At 40.4% G+C, this 20,912-nt stretch overlaps 1 protein-coding gene across 44 annotated transcripts in view; it reads left to right on the forward strand.

The window, feature by feature from the left end:
- The first annotated feature begins 2,503 nt into the window (after positions 1–2,503).
- LOC117143036 (calcium-activated potassium channel slowpoke) overlaps positions 2,504–20,912 on the forward strand; it is a 43,239-nt gene continuing 24,830 nt past the window's right edge. For 13 of the 44 annotated variants that reach the window (XM_033307442.1, XM_033307446.1, XM_033307447.1 and 10 more), the window contains exons 1-6: positions 7,637–7,975; positions 12,415–12,573; positions 12,779–12,890; positions 13,161–13,312; positions 13,614–13,781; positions 20,197–20,288. In XM_033307442.1, coding sequence (XP_033163333.1) covers positions 7,640–7,975; positions 12,415–12,573; positions 12,779–12,890; positions 13,161–13,312; positions 13,614–13,781; positions 20,197–20,288 — 1,019 coding nt within the window. In that variant the 5' untranslated portion in view covers positions 7,637–7,639. Of the gene's footprint in view, positions 2,922–3,027; positions 3,217–6,298; positions 7,025–7,636; positions 7,976–12,414; positions 12,574–12,778; positions 12,891–13,160; positions 13,313–13,613; positions 13,782–15,194; positions 15,287–17,421; positions 17,514–20,196; positions 20,289–20,912 lie in introns of those variants that run through there. The other 31 variants (XM_033307469.1, XM_033307454.1, XM_033307455.1 and 28 more) reach the window with 12 other exon arrangements.

Below are 20,912 nucleotides of genomic sequence, written 5' to 3' on the forward strand. Positions count from 1 at the left end.
ATCGATGTTATTGGCGCTGGAAAAGTTTTGAATTTCATGATGATTCTGCAGAAAATAAAAGCAAATAAGGGAAGAGATAAATAATTTATAAAATAAAAACAACTTATTGTTATACTTATTTCGGTAACAACAGCTTACATAATATAATATAATCGAAACAATGATTTTAGAATATTTATTGTTAAATAGCTTAAAGTTAAATGAAATATAGTACAATTGGTAATACGTAATTTAGGCATTGAGTCAGGAATACAAATGTGCAGTAGTTCAATTTGCCATTATTTTATCTCATTTAACATGCAATTGTGCACCCGTCCGAAAAGTATGCAATGAATTTCTTCCGACATTCCTCATACGCCACGTGTGCATCGCACGGAAGTTCACTTGCACCTGCATCGGCACCATTACCATCATCATCACCATCACCGCGGCACTGGGTCATTCATAGTGAATGGGTTTTGGCGCCAGTTTTGATGAATCGAACGAAGCGTCCAGCCCGCACCAACCGCAGTACTCCGAAAAGCTCCCAAAGACGAGCTTGGGCCGTGCGGAAGTACATTGGGCCACCGATTTCCATGTCGTCGGAGTCGACATCGCGCAGAATTGTATACGCTGCTGACGAGAAAGGTTGGTCCTCGCGTTTGAGCGCGTCGCGTCCGATTTTCTGGGTGTGTGAGTGAGTGGACTGTGTGGAAAAGTGCCTATCGCATATATGTATATTCACGGGACCCATACACACACACACAGACGCACCACTTGGAAATGTGAAAAATTTTCAAACTGCGTTTGCCAATTACGGGGAAAATTAAGCAAAAAACGCTTTAAAATCCGGGCAATTATCGTTGCCATTTGCGGAACGGCAATTGTGCAAAATTCGGTATCCGTTGAAAACGGGCTCAGTGAACGTGAAAATGTGCGACACACACACTTACAACGCAGGAAATTCAATTAATTAGTGACCGAGTGTGTGTGTGTGTGTTCGCCCCTAAAACGGCGATTGTGATTGCGAAAAAAGTGTTGCATACATAAAGGAGCTCGAAAGTGGACCAACGAGGAAAACTCTTTAGAAATACAGTTTTTCTCATTTTTTTTTGGCACTGCTGCAGGTTTTCATTTAAAAGATACATTTGTTGAAGTCAACACACACAGACACACACACATGCGCATACGGCACAGTTTTTCGTTCGTTTTTAAAACGAGCACACCACAAGTTCCCCAAAACGAAAGGACGAAGGGACCCGACCCGATGATGAAGTCGATGTTCCAGGCCGGAGATACACTTGTATCGTTCGCCTGCCTTTGCCGCTGCTGTCATCGTCAATGTTATTTTTGTTGCTTCCTACTCGTCGTCCTTCGTGTGTCGCAGGATACCTTGGTATATGTGTGTCAGTCAGTCACTGGCCGAGCGTGCGTGTGTGTGTGCGTGCGCCAGGATACGCAGATACCCAGATACCTACAAATGAAGCCACCAAATCCAGGCGAGTTCAATGCGCGGCCAGGACGAAGGACTAAGCTCTGTTTACATTGGCTCACGAATGCCCATTTCAAAGCCCCCAGTATTTTCCGCCCGTTGGCGTGCCGTGGGAAATTGTGTCGCCTGCTTATTTATTATGAAAATGCAACTTTCATTTGACTCGGCATTTGTCCCGTTTCCATTGTTTGCAGGCACATTAGGCAGCTCGTTAAGCGCATGAAAGTGTGTGTCCTGCGGGTAGGCGAGTGTGTGTGTGTGTGTGTGGCACGAAGGGGAACTAAAAACTAGGGCAGTGTGTTTCCGTTTCAACGACATGCCGCAGGCGAAAGGACGAGTCCGTCCGCAGGACAGCAAAGCCTCGCTAATCGGGCAGGAAATGAATAACTTAACAAGTTACCAATGACAAGTTTTGACATTAAATGTATCATATTCAAATGACATGCATGCGAAAGTCATAAATGTAAAGCATGTGGTATATTGCCAAAAATCCTAGTTTTTGGTACCACATTGCGTATGCTTAACCAAAATGTGCGACTTTCGCAGGCAAGGAAAAAGCTTTCTGTCCGACCATTTTCGGATTCACTGCATCGCGCAGCCGCCAATACGCCAGCAGCAAATGTGAGAAATTGAGAGAAATTCTCAGAGAATTCTCACAGAACTGAGAATTTAAAAACGGCGAGAGTGCTGCTGATTTTGCTTTCAAGTCTGCTTCGCATCTTTATTTATTTATTTACTTGACACGCTTGCTTTTCCGGCTGCGGAAAATGGTGATACAATGTCTAAAATAATATTAATTTAATATAATGCTTAGCAGCAGGCAAATAAAACTAAATGAACTCGTCTAAAATACAAATATATACGTAATATCATTGACAAACGTCTGCGGTCGTAAAAAAATTAAAAACGCAAATAACGCTGACAGCCTAACTAAAAAATATAATTAATTACCGCGTTCGTCGCGCTGCCTTGGCAAATTAAAAAGTATTTAAATTATCGCTCAACTCCATAAATCTCTTGCAGCTTAACACACAAGGAAAAATTTCGTGGGCAAACAAAGCTAAATAAGTTGTGAAAGGAAACATGAGCAGTGTGACTAAGCGCAGTTTCTAATTTAACCAAATTCCAATTCAAATTCAAAAGAACGAACTATCGATCAAGACGGCAAAGGAACAAGCAAACAAACCAAACGCACAATGAAACTGATAAGCCTAACGCAGCTGATAACACAATGAAACTCATCCACGGATCCGAAATGCAATTATGAAATAATCAGCAAGCCGCTATCCATCAGCCAGTGAGGAAAATCCAGCCAGCCAGCCCAAGAATTTCCACGTGCAACATTGGCGATCCGCAGCGAAACAAATCGTCCAAACACATTGATGTGCGATTTGAGCGTGTGAATGTTGGCAGCCCTGGAGCCCTGCCTCGGTGGTTTAGCCAGTACTAGGTGAGTACGCCCAGTCCTCCATCCATCCGCCCAACAACACTGTTCCAAATCCCGATTCGATTGCACCACCACCACCACCACAACATCCATACACTGTGCCGCATAGAAACCCGAATATGAGAACGGATAGCGAGGGGAAAGCCGTCGCAGCCGCAAGATCCACGTCGAAGTCCAGAAAGACCATCAACACCACATCAGCGAACGGTCCGCCCGGAACGAACCCGGAACGAACATGGCCAGCTGGTGCCCCAATTGCCACGAACTGCCACCGTTCTATCCGCCCATCACGCCAAAGGTAAAGCCCTTGATGTCGTACGTGATAAGTCCACAGATACATTTTCGTACGCCTCGCTTGTGAAAGACCATCTGAAATCGTAGAAGTCACGATGATCTGTATACGGACTACTGGGATTAATCTATCTCGCCAGCTCGTCAATCAATCAATCATCAATCAATCAGTCATTTTGCCATCGATAGTTTGCAGTGCTATACGCTGCTACTCTTATCACATTTTGCTCTACTTTAAACATATATGGCAGTGATCTTTAATCCTACAGCTTATCACTTTGTTTTGCATTCAAAGCAGCGAGCTCATTATATTATATATATCATTAAAATGTAAACCTAATTTCTGTAAATTAAGTGTCATCTAAAGATATTTGTAAAATTTGCTGTAAATTATTGTATATAATCTTATCAGTGCTTAGTAAGTTAAATTGTTCAGTTTATTTACTAGGTACAAATGCCTTTTCCATTTCTTCAGGAATAGTTTGAGCTAAGCTCATTTTAATTTAAGAAACCCAATCTAATCTTAATTATGCGATCGTATATTTCGCTTCCTACTTCGAATTGGTTTCGCTCCATTTAATAAATGGCATTCCCATCACTTTGGCCACCCATTCGCAGTGGGTCGCGTGACCTTTGGGAATGTGGCACACAGAGAACCCAGTGCAAACACACACACACACACACACCGACCAAGTGCAGCCTAAGCCCTTTGGCCTTGGCCAATGTCCAATGTCCGATGGGAAAGCGAAAAGATGGGTGGATTTGGGGGAGACCAGTGGCCGGCAATCAACGGACCCAATCAGCGGGCCAAGTGCTGGCCATAAATTGCTCAGAAAGTCGAAGGGTATTTGTCAGCTTCGTCAGTTGTCGCCGTCTTTGTGCCTTTCGAGCGTTTCGCTTTGACGGACATGCGTCAAGATATATAGAGCTAGCTGGTCAGGGGCTCGCCCACGCCCCCCAAAATCGATAGTTCGCAATGTAAATTATTATCTAGCCACCGGTAGCCGTGTGACTTCATCCGTTTCTGGCCGCAAAATGACAGGGAAATCGGCCTGGTGGCATAATTTATATCGTTCACTATCTCTTCCACCCGCACTCATAAGGCGCCACCAATTCCAGCGACTTGGCGCAGTATCTCTGAGCCAGTTAAGGCGTTTCGACCGAAAAAATAGCATTCTCCATTTGGGCCAAAGAATATAGAGCGACCAGTGCTTCTCATGTTATAAATAATTTATTCAACGCCGGCCACTGCAGTTTCGCTTGGATCGATGAAAGTGCTCGGAAGTTAATCCAAACACTAGAAAAAGGCAAGCAACTGAAAATATGTGCTTTGAATGTGCTTATTTAAAGGAAACTTGATACCACTTCCAAATTCAATCCAATTTTGTGAGTGTGTTTACTTTGCGAATTACAAATTAACACGCAGTTGTGTGCATTTAATTGAGTTAAAAAGAATAATATTTATAAAGGCCTCAAGTTTAATAAAAAGTTCAAAGTGTAACCCATTTCGATTAAAAAAAACATTGTTTTTTAACTTTATAATTAATATCTTATTATAAAACTCATAACAACATTAATGTAATTTAAAAACCTTTCAAAACCTTTTATTCTCAAATATTACGTATACGCAATGCTTAAATTCAAGGTGAATGCTGCTTAAAAATAGTCGTCAAATATTTAATTGAATAACAATTTTGCTCTTCTTCGCTATTTATAATTGCGTAAATGCAATGAAGCGAAGAACCTAACCGCCCAAGCATCGCAAAAAAATAGAGAGCAGCGAAAAAAAACGATACTGAAATAAAAACTATAAATAAAATGCACGCCACTGGCTTATGATGAGCATGATGATGGGATAGCAATGCAGGGATGCGAGGGCTAAGGGATGATGGGCAATTATGGCCAGTGGGGCAGCAGTGGGAAGTAGTGGAAAGTGGCGGCAGTGGCATGTGCAAACAAACTGGGCCAACTTGTTACCACGGCTGCCCCCGCAGGAAATAGCAAACAAAGCGCGTAAATTATGAAACGACAGCTAACTGGCGGCATGGCGTGACTCGCCCGAGTTAACTGAAGCAATGGCAGTAACGTTAACGTTCACGTTAACCTGCCGACCATCCACTGGAGACACCACCCACTTTTTGGGGACGAGTGCTGCCCGGGGGGACCATGGGGTCACCGAAGAAGGAATGCAAAAAGTGTGTGTATAGGCGCAGAGCACAAAACAAGAGACAAAACCAAAATACAAAAGCGAATAGAAGCGAACTCATAATTTATTTATTTATATTCGGCCTGCCGTTGTCTCTTCTTCTTTGTAACAATAATTCATTGTGGCCAACACATACGCACACACACACACACACACACACAGGCATTTGCTGGCTGCCCTTGCCAAGGGTTCCACCAATATTTGCATTAATCGAACTTTTTTCTTTAAACATTCCAACTGGAAATTGTACAAAACATATTATAAATATCGTTAGATGATAAGCAGAACTAGAAATTATTATATGTTCCACTAGATAGAACAATTTACTGGACTAACTTAAGATTAAAGAACGAGCAAATATTATAAATAAGAATCAATATATTTTTATATCATCATCATGTCCAAAAGTTACTCTTAATTCACAGTTAGGAATCAAACGGATCATAAGGATATAAAAATTTATTCACTATTTATTCATTAATCCTTCAAATCCTTTTGGATCCGAGTGTCAAAAATTACTAAGGTCCTTCGAATTCGTTGTAACCCAACAGTTAGGGTATATCCTCCTTATTCCAATACCCAATTGAATTCGCCTTGTCTTGGCGCTCTGCCTTTTAATTAAATTCAAGTTTGTCGCCCGTCCTGACACTTTTCGCGGTCAGCCATATAGCCAAATGCCCGTATAGCCGTATACAGCCGTACAGTCCGCCGGAGAGCGAGAGAGATGGCCGGAGAGTGGGTGAGCCAGAAAGAGAGAGGGATGGAGAGCTGTAGCCCCCAAAGGGGATATAGATAGATAGGAGCGGGCTCTTTGTAATCGTTGGAACCGTCCCGATGGCACTGGGGCAATTGGAAAACGGCTCGTTCAGTTGGTGGACGCCAGTTGTGCGGTTCGCTCGGTGCCTCCTTTTCATTTAGCTCGATTCTAGACTCTAGACTAGAATCGCGTGCGTGCCGCGTCGTGTGTGTGACATCCGCCATATATATATATATAATAATATATACGCTATATACTATACGTATATCTGTGGAACCGTTCCCACCCCCAAAATCCGTACAAATTGCAAATTCACATGCGTATGTGCAGTGATTCACCAAATGAGTGCGTTGGCCTCTGGCCGCAAGTTGTGAATACCCAGTGAATAACCACAATCCTAACCAGATTGTAGTACATGTATATATGTAGTTATGGTATTTGGCTGTATGGATCGTAAGATCGGTGCTGTGTAGTCGGCCTTTGCCCAGTGTTATGAGCACTTTTGTCGCCGTGCGTGTGTCGGCGGAGGAAAAGATCACTTTAAAAATAACAGATTTGTTTGATGCTATTTATAATAGACGGGCCAAGTTTTCGTTCCGTTTCGCATTGTGAGGCTGAGGCCTTTGGTGTTCCGAGATCTCGGTGGATCATTCGTATCTTTCGGATTTCCCAGCGTCTTCTATACTCTGGCACTCTAGTAGCCGGGCACTCGCCTGCACTTGAACGCCATTCGAATACGAATATCGTGGCATTATTAATTTGACAGCGTTTGTGTGTTCGAGTGTCGCAATGTAAACAGCCAAAATGGCAAGCGGTTTGATCGACACCAATTTCAGCAGCACATTGGCAAATGTAAGGATCGCACATAGAACACACTATATACCCCATGCACAGAGAGAACTTTCCCACTACAATTTGTTAAATAAATGTGTAAATCAATCATGTAATTATAATAAGCAAAAGTCATAAACCATGTGGTTGTTTTTTAGGTCAAATAAAAACCACCATATATAACAAAATATTTTTTGTCACTTAAGTTAGATTTGTAAAGTAACCAACCACCTGGAACTGCATATTTCATTAAAATGTAAAATGACATTATTTTTCGCCTTCTTTTCGTTGTGTGCACAAATGAATACTGTTTTCGGCTAAGCAAACTAGAGACATTTATTCATGAACTCATTTCATTTATGCGCACCCTTGGCCAGGCACAAATTTTGTTTACATTCGCCAGCGTCGCCAAGTTGAGAAGAGTATAGTATAGTATATATATATGTGTACGATTGCGACCGAGTGTCTTCATATAGAAGGCATTTCGCCGATTCCAAATGTCAAGTGTATGACGTAAACAATGTTTCCGCCAGTTATCGTATTGATTTATGCTAATTATAGTTAGCTAATTGCCAGGCCATTGCAACCGAACTAATTGCTACCGCTTTTCGTATTCGAATATTGTGATTGCAGGGGATGTCGGGGTGTGATCAAAGCACTGTCGAATCATTGGCCGACGATCCAACAGATTCACCATTCGACGCCGATGATTGTCTCAAGGTGCGCAAGTACTGGTGCTTTCTGCTGTCCAGCATCTTTACATTCCTTGCTGGCCTGCTCGTGGTGCTGCTATGGCGAGCCTTCGCCTTCGTCTGCTGCCGCAAGGAGCCGGACCTGGGGCCCAACGACCCCAAGCAGAAGGAGCAGAAGGCATCCCGCAACAAACAGGAGTTCGAGGGCACCTTTATGACAGAAGCGAAAGACTGGGCTGGAGAGCTTATCTCTGGTCAAACAACAACTGGTCGAATTTTGGTGAGTACCCTCCCCAATGGACGTCGTCCATTTATCATTTATGAGTCTCCCTTCTTTGTTTGGTTCGGAAAGTTGCCCGAGCATATGGTCGCATTGCTACACTGCGGGAAATAGTAGTGAGCTCGTATAATGGAAAAAAGGAAAAAATTTTAACTTGTAGAGTGTCTTACGTTACTAGTCTGTTACTACATTGAATGTTACTTAAATAAGCCTTTTTATAGGGAGATCATATATATAGACAATGATTTCTGTCATGAAGGATGAACTTAAGAACATATCTACGTTTAAAGTATTATTTAGTATTGTTTTGGTTAAATAAAAAGTGGGGTTATTGGGTCTGCATCAAATAGAATCTTCAAGACAGTAAATTTAATGTAAGCGATGCATTCCTAGTTCAGTAAACAAATTCCAAGCACATGCCATAAATTTCTGCAAGTGCCATCTCTTTGAACGCCAAAACGCGCTGAATTATTCAGGGATCTAGTGGGTATATGGTTGCCCGTAGCAAGGAAAACACTGAGGTGTCCTTGTCCAACGATGCAGCTGGCGAAAGTGCCATCGCCTTGCATTTGGAGCAGTTTCCAGGCACAATCGCCTCCATGCCACCAATGGCTGCCACTTGCGTGTGTAATTTGTTTGCGATTGCTGGAACTGCTGAATCGGTGGATTCGGGGGAACCATTTCGTGTCAACAGCGGAAGCAGCAAAGTAAATGCGCCATTTCCACGTACAATAAATACATGAGCACAAATTGAGCAGGAGGTGGGTGCAATTCGTGGGTTCATTTCAATTACACTCTGCCTGCGTAGGAATTAACTTCGATGGTTTTGTGGCACTTGCTCCACTTCCCTCACAACAGAGCGTTGGAAAACGTTTGCTTGTCCAAATATTACGCATACGTCATGGCGTACCGACCCATCCATTAACTGGCCTTAGTTAATTACTCACACTGGCTCAGCGGCAATTTATTGGGGGGGTTATTGGGCATTGTGGTTTAATGCGCTCGATAAGTATTTCTAGATTTGATGTTGCCGACACATTGAGTGCGAGCTTATCAGCTGAATATTTGCATTTGCCTGGGCGTCTTTAGGTGGGAGGAATATCGCTGTCATGTGTGTATAAATCCTCTTTGAATATATAAATATACTCCCTGATAAAAAATATAAGCTTTTATGTAGTTATGAGTGAATTAGAATTTAATATCATTTTTGCTGAACATAATATTTCCCTGTACCAAAGGCTTCCTTACAAGTGAACTTTGATTGCCTATTTGTAAGTTCTCGAGTGAACAGGATTCTTTGGCAAAAGTGACAAGCTCTGGCCGATTGTAAGGGGTCAAGGGTGGGACATCCATAACCTTGCACCACGCATCCGCCCATCCTCCCAATCCTCGCCAGGCAGCTCGACGCTGCCTCCTTGTCAACTGGCGCACAATGGCACAGCGGTGGGGAACGAGCATTGCCATGTAGCATGTGCTCACATGTGGCATCGAACGCAACCCCCGCTTTTCCGATTTCCCATTTTCCGACCGCCCGCCGCGTGGTTCGTTGTGTCTGGCACATTTATCGATAGTTTCGACTTCGTCCTGCTACTTTTTTATTCATTTATTAACTCTTTTTAATATTTTATTTAAAATTTATTCAGATTTACTTTATAACTTTAGTAAATGAAAATGCCTGTCGCTCTTGTAGTCAATTTGAACTTTTGGCTATTAACAATAAACGGGCTGCGAGGAAATGATGTATGCATATGCCTTTGGTTGGGATTCAGTGGAGGAGTGGGTGGCGTTCGCCCAAGGAACCACAGCAAATAACAGTAAATAATATGGCAAATGCCAGGATAGAAGCCGTTTGAAAGGAAAATGCTACCAGCAGGAAAATCGATGAAACAGCGCGCACATTTCCACTTTCACCCGCCGCGGAGTGGGTTGAAAATGGGTGGGGAGAGTGGGCGGAAAGTGGGTGGCAGATTGTGAATGTTTATTACCAGGCCTAGTCACCATTCGCTTGTAGTTGTGTGCCGGGCTTTGGCAGCCAATTGGCTTTGCTGTTTGGCAGACAGCGTCGAATTTCCTTTCCTTTCCATATATGTATGTATGTAAGTATGTGTACGGCGGTGCAGCTGTTTTCGGAAAAGTCCTTTCGCCCATTCGTGTGGCGCCCTTTTTTGTGTGTTGTTTATCCTTGTTGTTGGGCGTTGTTATTGTGGCTGGCAAAATGAATGGCTTGCCATTTGGATATTACACAATTCGTGCCTGCTGTTTCCCCTTTTTTTTTTTTGCCAGTTTTCTCCACTTTCCCCGAACTGCTTTGGTTTATTTCAAGATAGCGAAAACCTGCCATTTTTTTGTACGCTTTTTATTGAACTATCCATGCAACTCTAAGCGGATTGAAGCCCTGCTGCAGGTGCTAATTGGCTTTGGTATGCAACTTCGATGCGGAAGTCGGCTGCAAGAGCTTAAATCCCAGCCTTTACCACCATCCCACACCCACATCCGATTGCACTTGGTCACGCCACATATGTGAGTGCTGGAAAAGCTAAAAAAAAGTAATAATAAACAGAGAATCCATAACATTTTAAAGTGCTGCACGCAAACAGAAATAGTGAAATTTATGTGAAGCAGATGTGCCACAGATTCATTTCAATTTGAAAAGCACAATGAAAAACTGTTGGATTTAAGTTTGATTGACCTATAACCAGCTATAAATTCTACCTACATGTATTTCTGTTTAATGACTTAATTAGTGGAGTTTACGTTGCCGTGCATTTAGTTGGGGCTATTAAACTGGTTGGCTCTCAAACGGATTGCTGTATTTGCGGCATTTTGGATAGAAAAAGTAGCATTCGAGCTTTTTGCAGGGGGTGGGCCAACAAATCGAATTGAAATTGTTATGAGTGGGACACGTGTTTTCTCGCCTCGTGACCCAGATTTCCAGAATCGCGCTGATGCAATTTGATGGCAGCCAGGACTTAAGTGCTTTTCTCTCTGTGAACTCGGCTGCTCCGAGCGATTGACCCAGTTTTCATGCTTCCATTGGCCATTGGACATACCAAGTTGGCTGAAAGTAGGTGGCTTGGTTTGGGTGAAAGTGAAGACGTCAGAGAAGAAGTTGTCGCCATATTGAAACCTGCATTTATTACCTTCTGTCCGTGACGTCAGATAAACGTGTAACGGTATGGGGCTTTCATTAGGTTTCCGTTTCCGACATCTTTGGGGATCAAGGCGGCGGCTAATGAAAGTGTCAGTTGCGCGGCACCACATGACGTATACGCAATGTGTGCAAAACTCTTTGCAATTTACTTGAAAATTCTAGTCTGTCTACCGAGATTAGCAAAGTTTTTCGTGCTGCCAAAAACTTTATTGCGCAACTAACAAGTTTCTAAGGAGATTGTGTGCTTGTGTAATTTGCATGCCAAGAAAAAGCCGCAGAGCAAGAATAATGAGCAGTCCGACCGGGCCAAGACATTTCAATTTATGGCCCTAAGTAAATAGCTTGCGTGCCGGTTTCGTGCCAAATTTAGTTTTTCCTTCTCTTCTCTTCTCTGTGGCACTTTGCTTTCGATTATCCACGTAATTACGAAACGATAGTACCGACAATTACAATTACAATTACATTGGCATTATGTATGGGAATATACCCTATAGCATATACTAAGTAAAGTGCAGCCGGCTGAAGTTGAACTACCTCGATTGGCCTCTACGAAAGTGTTGTTTTTAGTTGGCACACAGCCCTGACATTTAACTAGCCACCTCAGCACCCACGGATTTTCATCCTTCTCGGAAATTACCTTGTAAAACTTTCATGACTGCCGCAGATTTATCAACGGGTTCGGTCCGACTAATTGCCCCAGCAGCCGCGCATTTTCTGGCCGGACGTTGTCCTTTCGTCCGTTCGTCCTTTAGCCATGAATCAAATGATCCGTGAGAACCGGAGTCCGTGGCCAGTGCCAAAGTGTGCAATTAAAAATGCACATTACTGCGGTTTTTCCTCTCCGAGGATAGGGACAACCATTTCCGATTATCCTTTTCCCTTCAGGCCGCCTTTTTCCTTCTCTTTCCTTTCCATTCCTTGCCTTTTGCTTTTCCAATTTCCTCCTTTTTTTGGTGGTTAGGTGGAGTGGGCTGCTGTTGAGTTCAATGGAGCGTTCGAATGCGGTTGTCATCTGACAAGGCCGTGATTTATGGAACAGAAATGTAGCAGCTGCTCATATTTGTAAGGCAGTTGTGTGTGGGTTTATTTTGTAACAGCCAATGAATTTATGAGTTATTAAATGAGCTTGGTGTTCTCTTAAGCAGAATAACTCATGTCATGTGGGGGGTACTTTAATTTCAAAAATCGAAAAGGAAAATATGTTTTATAGCTCTTATAAACTGATATTGAAGAATAATTTATACACTTTAAAGTTGAATTCTAATTCACTTTCTATTTTCTTTCGCAGGTCGTACTCGTGTTTATACTCAGCATTGCATCCCTCATTATATACTTTGTTGATGCATCTAGCGAAGAAGTCGAAAGATGCCAAAAGTGGAGTAACAACATTACTCAACAGATCGATCTCGCATTCAATATATTTTTTATGGTTTACTTTTTTATACGAGTAAGTTGCCGACGGCCAATTGGACAGACAGACACACACACACACTGACACACTGACACACTGACCACACCAGCGCACACACTGAGTTGATTTAAGAATAATTTGAATCAATTGGTATGGAGCGATGATGATTTGATATTTTGGTTTATGCGATAAATTCTTAAAAACTCTTTCGTTTTTTTTTAATCTGACAATCTTCTTACAGTTCATAGCGGCGTCCGATAAGCTTTGGTTTATGTTAGAAATGTACAGTTTTGTAGATTATTTTACAATACCCCCGTCCTTCGTATCAATATATTTAGATCGAACATGGATCGGTAAGCGAAACAATCCCTCTTAAATTAACCTATCACAATGAAATTCCAAAAATGTTATATGCATACAAATCGGTGTTGCTCAAGCAATTGGAAATCAATCAGATTCCCAAATGTATATAGATATCCACTATAAAACACATAACAGCCACACATGAAGACCCGAATAAAACAGTGTCCTGATCGATTTGTATGCATGCAATGTGCTCTACTCGACATGAAACATACGCCTGTATGCAATTGTGTATATACCTTGTGTATTATCGTGAACAGGTCTTCGATTTCTTCGAGCGCTACGTCTCATGACTGTTCCAGATATTTTACAATATTTAAACGTACTAAAAACATCGAGCTCCATACGCTTGGCTCAACTAGTATCAATTTTTATATCCGTGTGGTTAACAGCAGCGGGCATTATACATCTGGTATGTAGAAACACACACACACACACACAAACACTCGACACACATACACTCACGCGCGATCGGTTGTGCCTGTGTGTGGCTGACTCTGTGATGGGTTTGCAGTGTGTGCGAGAAGCCAGACCCGAATATTACGCATACGCCGCGTTGCAGCCTGCTACAGAGCCCCAAAGCCAGGCACCTTCGAGACGCCACAAGATTTACGAACATACATGTATCTGTTTCGATGTGTTTATGGAGTGTCCAACCGATAAGGATCCGCTGATGCGGCTGATAATTGCATTTGCATTTACTTAAAATTTAGCTGGAGAACTCTGGCGATCCGCTGGATTTTAATAATGCTCATCGTTTATCGTATTGGACCTGTGTCTATTTCCTAATTGTGACCATGTCAACGGTAGGATATGGTGACGTTTACTGTGAGACTGTCCTGGGAAGAACATTTCTCGTGTTCTTTCTGCTCGTCGGCTTGGTAAGTTCGCAACGCAAATGCACAAGTGCAAAAAAATCAAAAAACAAAGAAAGAAAAATATATAGAAAAGTAAAACCACAACCCGTCTGAACACAAACAGCAGACATACCGATAAGTCTAAGCCTTCTTTTAGTTCTAACCGAGTACGTATATAATATATATGCCACATATATTATCCAGATGTAGCCAGTGTTTCTCTCTCCTATCTCTGTCCGCCCATTGATGTCGATGCCCATTGAGTTTAGGCCCGGCCGATGCGGGATTGGAAGTGCTGAAGTGTGTGAATGATTTAAGTTTTGGTTGCCGCCTAATCTACTACTTACCACTAGTACAGTTGTGCTCAGAAACCATAGTTGAGTAGCCAAAGCAAGAGCAGTATCAGTATCCGTATCCGTATCAGTACTAGCCAGAGTGTAGCACTCTTGATACTCTATACTCTATACTCAATAATCGATACTGAGTTCGAACTCTTTTAGACGTAACCATAGAGTAACCATGCGTTGACCCTGTTGCCCTTTGACCTCTCTCTCTTTTACTCTTACGTAACTTTAGACTTAATACTCAATACATATGTTAATTGCATTTCTACTATGTACATGCCACGTTATGTAAATACATAGAACGACTTAATACCGATGCACAAGTTATGAATTATGGAACTTTATTTGAGGCCCTTCGGCTGAGTTTCGTATTTGCGTTTATCCAACCAAAGTTTCGTTAGCTTAACTCATCACCCAAGCTTAACGCGTTTTCTTTTTTCCGTCCCCTAACACGAACAAACACACGCTCACACACGCCCGGATATATCTGCTACGTATATCCATCCGATATCCACAAGATATTATATCTTATATACAGCTGGGGGCACTCGACTCATACGCTCACGCAGCCCCATTCAATACTTTCTCCCATAATCGATACTTATGCATGCAGTTACCTTATCACTTTTGAGTTGAAACTTTCGATATGCCTTGGTTTTTGTAATGGAAGATTCGTGGACACCAAACACCAGAAATACCCAACACACAGTCAGCCAAGAGTGAGGACAATATGTTTCAGGGATCTTTTGGTTAGGATAGGAGCTTCTCCAATACGTTAATGTTCTTGCATGCTTTAATGCTGGCTGCCGCATATTTGTGTAACCAATGGACCGATCCAGAACGCTTTTAGGCATCCTTAGAAATATTTTGGGTGTGAATGTCCTGGCCTGACTTCGTACCCACCAGAAAACCGCCTTCTGCGTTTCCGATTTTTTTTTGTTGGTCCTTACCGCCCAAGTGAACGTAATCAAAGCATAGTGATAACAACTAGACTAAGCCTAAGACACAATCACTATATTTAAATCCTAACCAGTACATATATTTTTGCTGAATTGATTTTTGTTAATTTCGTGTACGATGGAATATATTTTAGGCAATGTTTGCCAGCAGTATACCGGAGATAATTGAACTCGTCGGTAGTGGCAATAAGTATGGCGGTGAACTGAAAAGAGAACACGGAAAGAGGTAGTCTATAAAAACTATAATTAAATCCAATAAAAAAAAACATAATAATCGCATTCGATGTGAAAAACACAAAGCCACATTCTAAAGATAATCCACAAAAGTTATAAATCGCAATAAATCTAAAAGTATAACATAAAAAGATATATATAAAATTTACCAAAATAGCAAAATGCTTATAGTGAGGAACTACCTTTTGATGAGGACTATTTTCTTAAGATATTCCAAAAAAAATTTGAAGAGTTAGGATCGGTTGAAGTACAAAAGAAAACTTTTGTAAAAAACACACATTCTTAGTATTTTGAGCCCATCTAGGGTGAAGTAAAACTCCAATTAGATAAATCACTAAGTCTTAATATTGATCAAAGTCGATAAATTAAATAGTCTGTTACCCTTTCACTTTGTTTCCCTAATTTCATTGTATCTCTAAGATCGCATATACAGTTGACTTACCCGCATCAAAAAAGTAGTTCAGCCGACTCTTAAGTCGTCCGTTTTAAACTATTTTGTTCCTTGATAAATATGTATTTCGAAAACCGAAACAGATATGACATTTGATAAATCATCAAACAAGTAATAAAAGTAAAGTACAATTTTATCATTCGATTCTTACTTTGGTTCGTCCTTATTTGTTATAATTTTTAAACATTTTTGTTGCCTCGCAGTCAGAGACATTTCAGCAGATTCGAAAACACATCGTTCTATTTGTACAAGCCATTAAACATTTTAATGTTCCATTTACTTAGGTTTGGTTTTCCAATTTTATTTGTTTATTTTCCTTGGTACTTGCGTTCCTCCTAATTTGTTTCGTTTCGTTAAACATTTTTATTGAACTCTTTGGCAATGTCTATCATATAAATCACTTTGTAGGCAAGCGTGAGTTCATTTTGGCCATTTTACTTTGGATTTTGTCCGAAGAGTAAACATGTTTTATTCAAGATATTATCGTTTGACACTTATACTTTGCCATGCTTTAAACGTTTCGTATTAACACCAGAGTTATGATACAAGATATGCGTTTATCAATTTGCAATAGTTCAAGGTTCATATATATATTTATTTCGATATCCTAAAGCATTTGTGCAATCTACTTAGGCGCATTGTTGTACCACATCCCACACAGATTTATAGAGCCCCACTTATGAACATTTAATCTACAACACCAGTCCCCATAAAAAAGCATCGGTCACGCATTGAATAAAGTAACTAAACTATCCAAGGTCATGACACGTAATTCAAATCGTATTTTCTTGAAGAGAGCAAACTCCAGCCACTTACTTTGCAAGATATGTATTATTCAATTCATATTTACCCTTTATTCCTACTAAATATGTTACTTCATTTGTCAGTCTCGCTGGTCCATTTACTTAAAGTAAATTCGGTGAACCGAAGAATTGCTTACTCATCATCCTACTACTTATTCAATCCGAAGATTCGGAAGCGTACCTCCCCCTTAATACTCATAGTAAAATGTAATTAGGATTGTACAAAGTACGGTATTTGAATAGCGTAAAGACTAGCGCGCACTACCAATAATATTTTCAGATGACTTGTAGGCGGGATCCTGCTCCCCACGAACATCTCGACTCCAAAATTTGTCTCTGTCTAGGCCCCAGCACTGTCGTGTATTGTAAACTACAAATGTAAATTATTAGTTGTAACCAAGTAAGAGTACAGTAAATAGATGCGAACGAATTGCGAACTCGTGGCGAGAAATCGTGTAAAGTAATGTACAATTAGCCTTAAAGTATCTGTATCTGTATCTGATGGAGTGCGTGCCGAGTATGTGCATCGGTGTAAATAAGCGAGTGAGTGCGATGTGAGTGCATAGAGTGAGTGTGAGTACTGCGTATGTGAGTGTGAATCGGAGCTTAATTGCGGGTTGAGCGGTTCCCATTCTGCACTGTTCTTCGTCGTCAGCGTCAACGTCGTCTAAAAATAATAATTTTGTCCATTTCTTTTAAAGCCACACGAACACTAACACTGCATAGATCAAATTTGTTAGCCCAGAACAGAACAAAACCAACCAGTTAAAAACAAAAAAATAACGAAAAAAAATAACAAACTGAACTGAAATGAATCTCCTTTTTTGGCACCTCTCAATCAATCTAAATGTGTATGTGTGTTGTTGAATTTAGGCCGTTTTCGCTAGTTGGATACCAGAAATCACTGAACTGGCTGCCCAGAGAAGCAAATATGGTGGAACATATAGCAAGGATCCTAGAAAAAGGTACACGAACACGTTGCTGGCTGTACCGCTAAGAGAAATTACCAAAACTATACAACACGAAAATATCAAGATAAACAAGAAATGATTATAAATGCAAACAAATACCAAAAAAAAAACACCGCAGCAATCGAAGAGTCTTGAATTCTATTTGTATTACAACATTTTCTTTACCTAACTTCAGTCAATGAACCAACCAGCTTACTTATTATTTCATTTGATTTCTTATTTTTCACCTTGTTGTTGAACATTTTTATCGACGTTACCTGGAATTGCATAAAAATGACAAACTCTGATGGCAACAAATGCGTAACGAAAGTTGTTGCCAGGGCTTGCGACCAAATTAAAAACAAAATATTTATCTTGTTTTGTTATTTTCATAAAGCTAAACCAAAGAAAAAGAAAGAATTAAGAAAAATCAATTAGGACTTGAAAGGCATTGGTTTCTTGGCGGCATGTGTCTGTATTTAGTTGTGAATAAGGAAACACATTCAAAGAATCATGGCAAAAATTACACCGAAATCCAGGGAATAATCGATTCCGTACAAGAGATATAATTTATGTAATTTACTTGTCAAATCCTTCTGTAATTCTCGTTGTCGTTTACACACATTATACTTATTGTTTGAAACTTTGGCTTCATTTTTGCGTGCGTTTCATTATTAGGCTTATTGTTAGCTAGACAGATAAATTGTAAAAGTTCATAGATTGCTTAAACCATCAAAGAACTATCGTTAAACAAAAATGTTTCCCTTGTTTACCTGTAGGTATGCAACACTTTTTGTCGTCCAAATTTCGAAATCTCTGGGTCGTCTTACCCCTAATCTTTACTGTACATTAATTGCAGACCTTTTGCTAATTAACCAAAGTTTTATCGATGGGCTCCCGCATTTGTTGTGTTCGATATTTAAAGCATGCACATTTCAAACTTTTGCTAGACAACAAAAACCATATTCAATTACCACACAACACAATACATTTTCCAGCAAATAGTTTACAGAAGTATTTGAAAAGGGCTCCCCAGGCGAAATGGACTTTTGTTCCAATGAATATTAAAAAAGGGCTAGACTCGCTGCATTTGAAAAGTGTAATTTTTGAGTTCGCCTTTGGTTTCTGTTTAGTTTTGACTTTGGATTTTGATTACAACCGTACATACTATATAGAGCAGAGCCACTATTGCGTGTTTTTATGCAACTTCAGCTGCGTCATTGATTTTGAGTTCGAAGTGTTAAGATCCAAAACTAGCGCTGAATCAATATACATATGTAAGAATATATACACATATATGTTCTCTTAACTGGCTTCTTATTTAGTTACCGAAATGCATTTTTATTGACTCGTTTGTTTGTGCGTTGGTTTCATTATATTTCGATTTTCTAAGTTCGGTTGAAACACACTTACACCCAGTTGCTGCTTTAGTTCCCGCATAGAGTTTTGAGTTTCCAATGTGAATATGATTTCCATATGTTCTCCACTTGTTCCTATATGCGATACATACATAAATAAAGTTGCAGTAGTTACGATTTTTGCAATTTCAACTTATCCAACGTACTATATCGATTACTTGTAATTTATTTACCATACCAATACGAAACTAATTCCACACCTTACCTAATCGAACAATTTAATCATCTATATTTCAAAGTCGTTAATTTGCTTGCACCCACTTTGTATGCCGCAGCCACGCATAAAAATATAAAACTAAAACTTAAAAAAAAAAAAACGAAACGAAACCAGTACGAAACCGGCGCCTTTTTGGCGTTGAAATATGTTTTTATGACTATCATCATTTAGATAAAAATCAATTATATTTGTATATCAGTAAAGAGTTGCAGTATCCGTATCCTTTGATCGTATTCAGTATCAGCATCATGACCTCACATTATCTGTAACTCTTTCCCGTTCCGAACCGATTCCCACCCGATACGATACCCAACACTCACACACATCGTGCGGTTTAGTCTGTTAGCATCACCCGATTTGAGTAGTCCTAGTCTAGAGTTTAGGCACTGAAACCCACCACAAAGATGAAGTCGAAAGTCAAATGGCCGTCGATGTGTGTGCGTGTGTACTTGGCACCGAGTTACTAGGCGTTACTCCTCCACCTAGTCTTTGAATATGTTTACTATATATACTATATGTACGTATGTTCCGTAATCTAACCACACAACACGTAACCCCAAGAAACCATTAGAGCCATAAGAAACTAGCTGCAAGCCGCTGAAGTGGCCCGTCGATTTATGAAGATAATAAGACCGATTATAAATTACATGCCTTTTGTTTCGTTGATATCATTTTGATTTTCCTTGTTTACGATCGAAGACATAACAATAACTTCTAGTCTGGTTCAACGAAGCCGCAACAACCAGAGCCAAAACAACAAGAAACACCAAGAGGAGCTCCGTATGAGAAATATCCGAAATGATCCACTTGACTGCGTTTATCATGTACTTATATAGGAGTCCTTCTTCGAGTCTGCCGAACCCATTCCCCCATCATACTCTCTGTTTCTCTAACTCTCTGCTGATCCTTCGGGCCACTTTCTCTGTCTCTTGTGTCCTGTGTCAAACGAAATTTGTGTAATGCTTTTTTATTTATGTTAAACAACAATCAAAAAAAAAAAAAAACAAAACCGAATAGATCAAAAATACTTCACTGTCATCATTATCTTTCATACTGTAAACAGGCGATTTTTGCAAGTTGTATACCTGAGATTATAGACTTGATTGGAACAAGAGCCAAATATGGGGGCACATTAAAAAATGAAAAAGGGCGAAGGTGAGACAAACCAAATTTTCTTACAATCAAATCGTAAACAATTAATCAACAAACTGATTAAACCAAAAATTATATAAAAAAAACTACTACTACAACAACAACTACAATAAGACTACTACCACAAAAATAAAATACCAATCATAATTTTTAAGCCAACAACCAATTTTCAAAACTAACCAACAACGAGCATTTATGTTTCCAAAAGTAAACACCAAATCAAAATGAAATTTCTGCCAAAAGCAGTCGAATAAACAGTGAAACGATACCAATTGAAAGAATTTACTTTTAGTTTGCGCTTCATTCATGCCAAACGATTTGCGAGTGTGGAAAAGTAGCTGAAATTTGATTTTGATTCTACCAATAGATACACACCAGCCTAACACCAGCCATCCACACTAAAAGCCACCACAAACATGGCCAATCCAATCCAATTCAACCAACCAGCCAACCAAGAACCCACCACTACCAATACCAATCCAATCACTGTAATCATCATCAGCAACTCAAGCGACACATACAATATATTACTCATACGCCCGGTGGGACCGCTTGGAAAACTCAGGACGGCACATAAACAACACAGTGACAACACACAGCATTTGTACATTCCAACTATCCAGGCCA

The sequence above is a fragment of the Drosophila mauritiana genome, chromosome 3R (assembly GCF_004382145.1).
Source record: "Drosophila mauritiana strain mau12 chromosome 3R, ASM438214v1, whole genome shotgun sequence".
Classification (NCBI taxonomy): Eukaryota; Metazoa; Arthropoda; class Insecta; order Diptera; family Drosophilidae; genus Drosophila; species Drosophila mauritiana.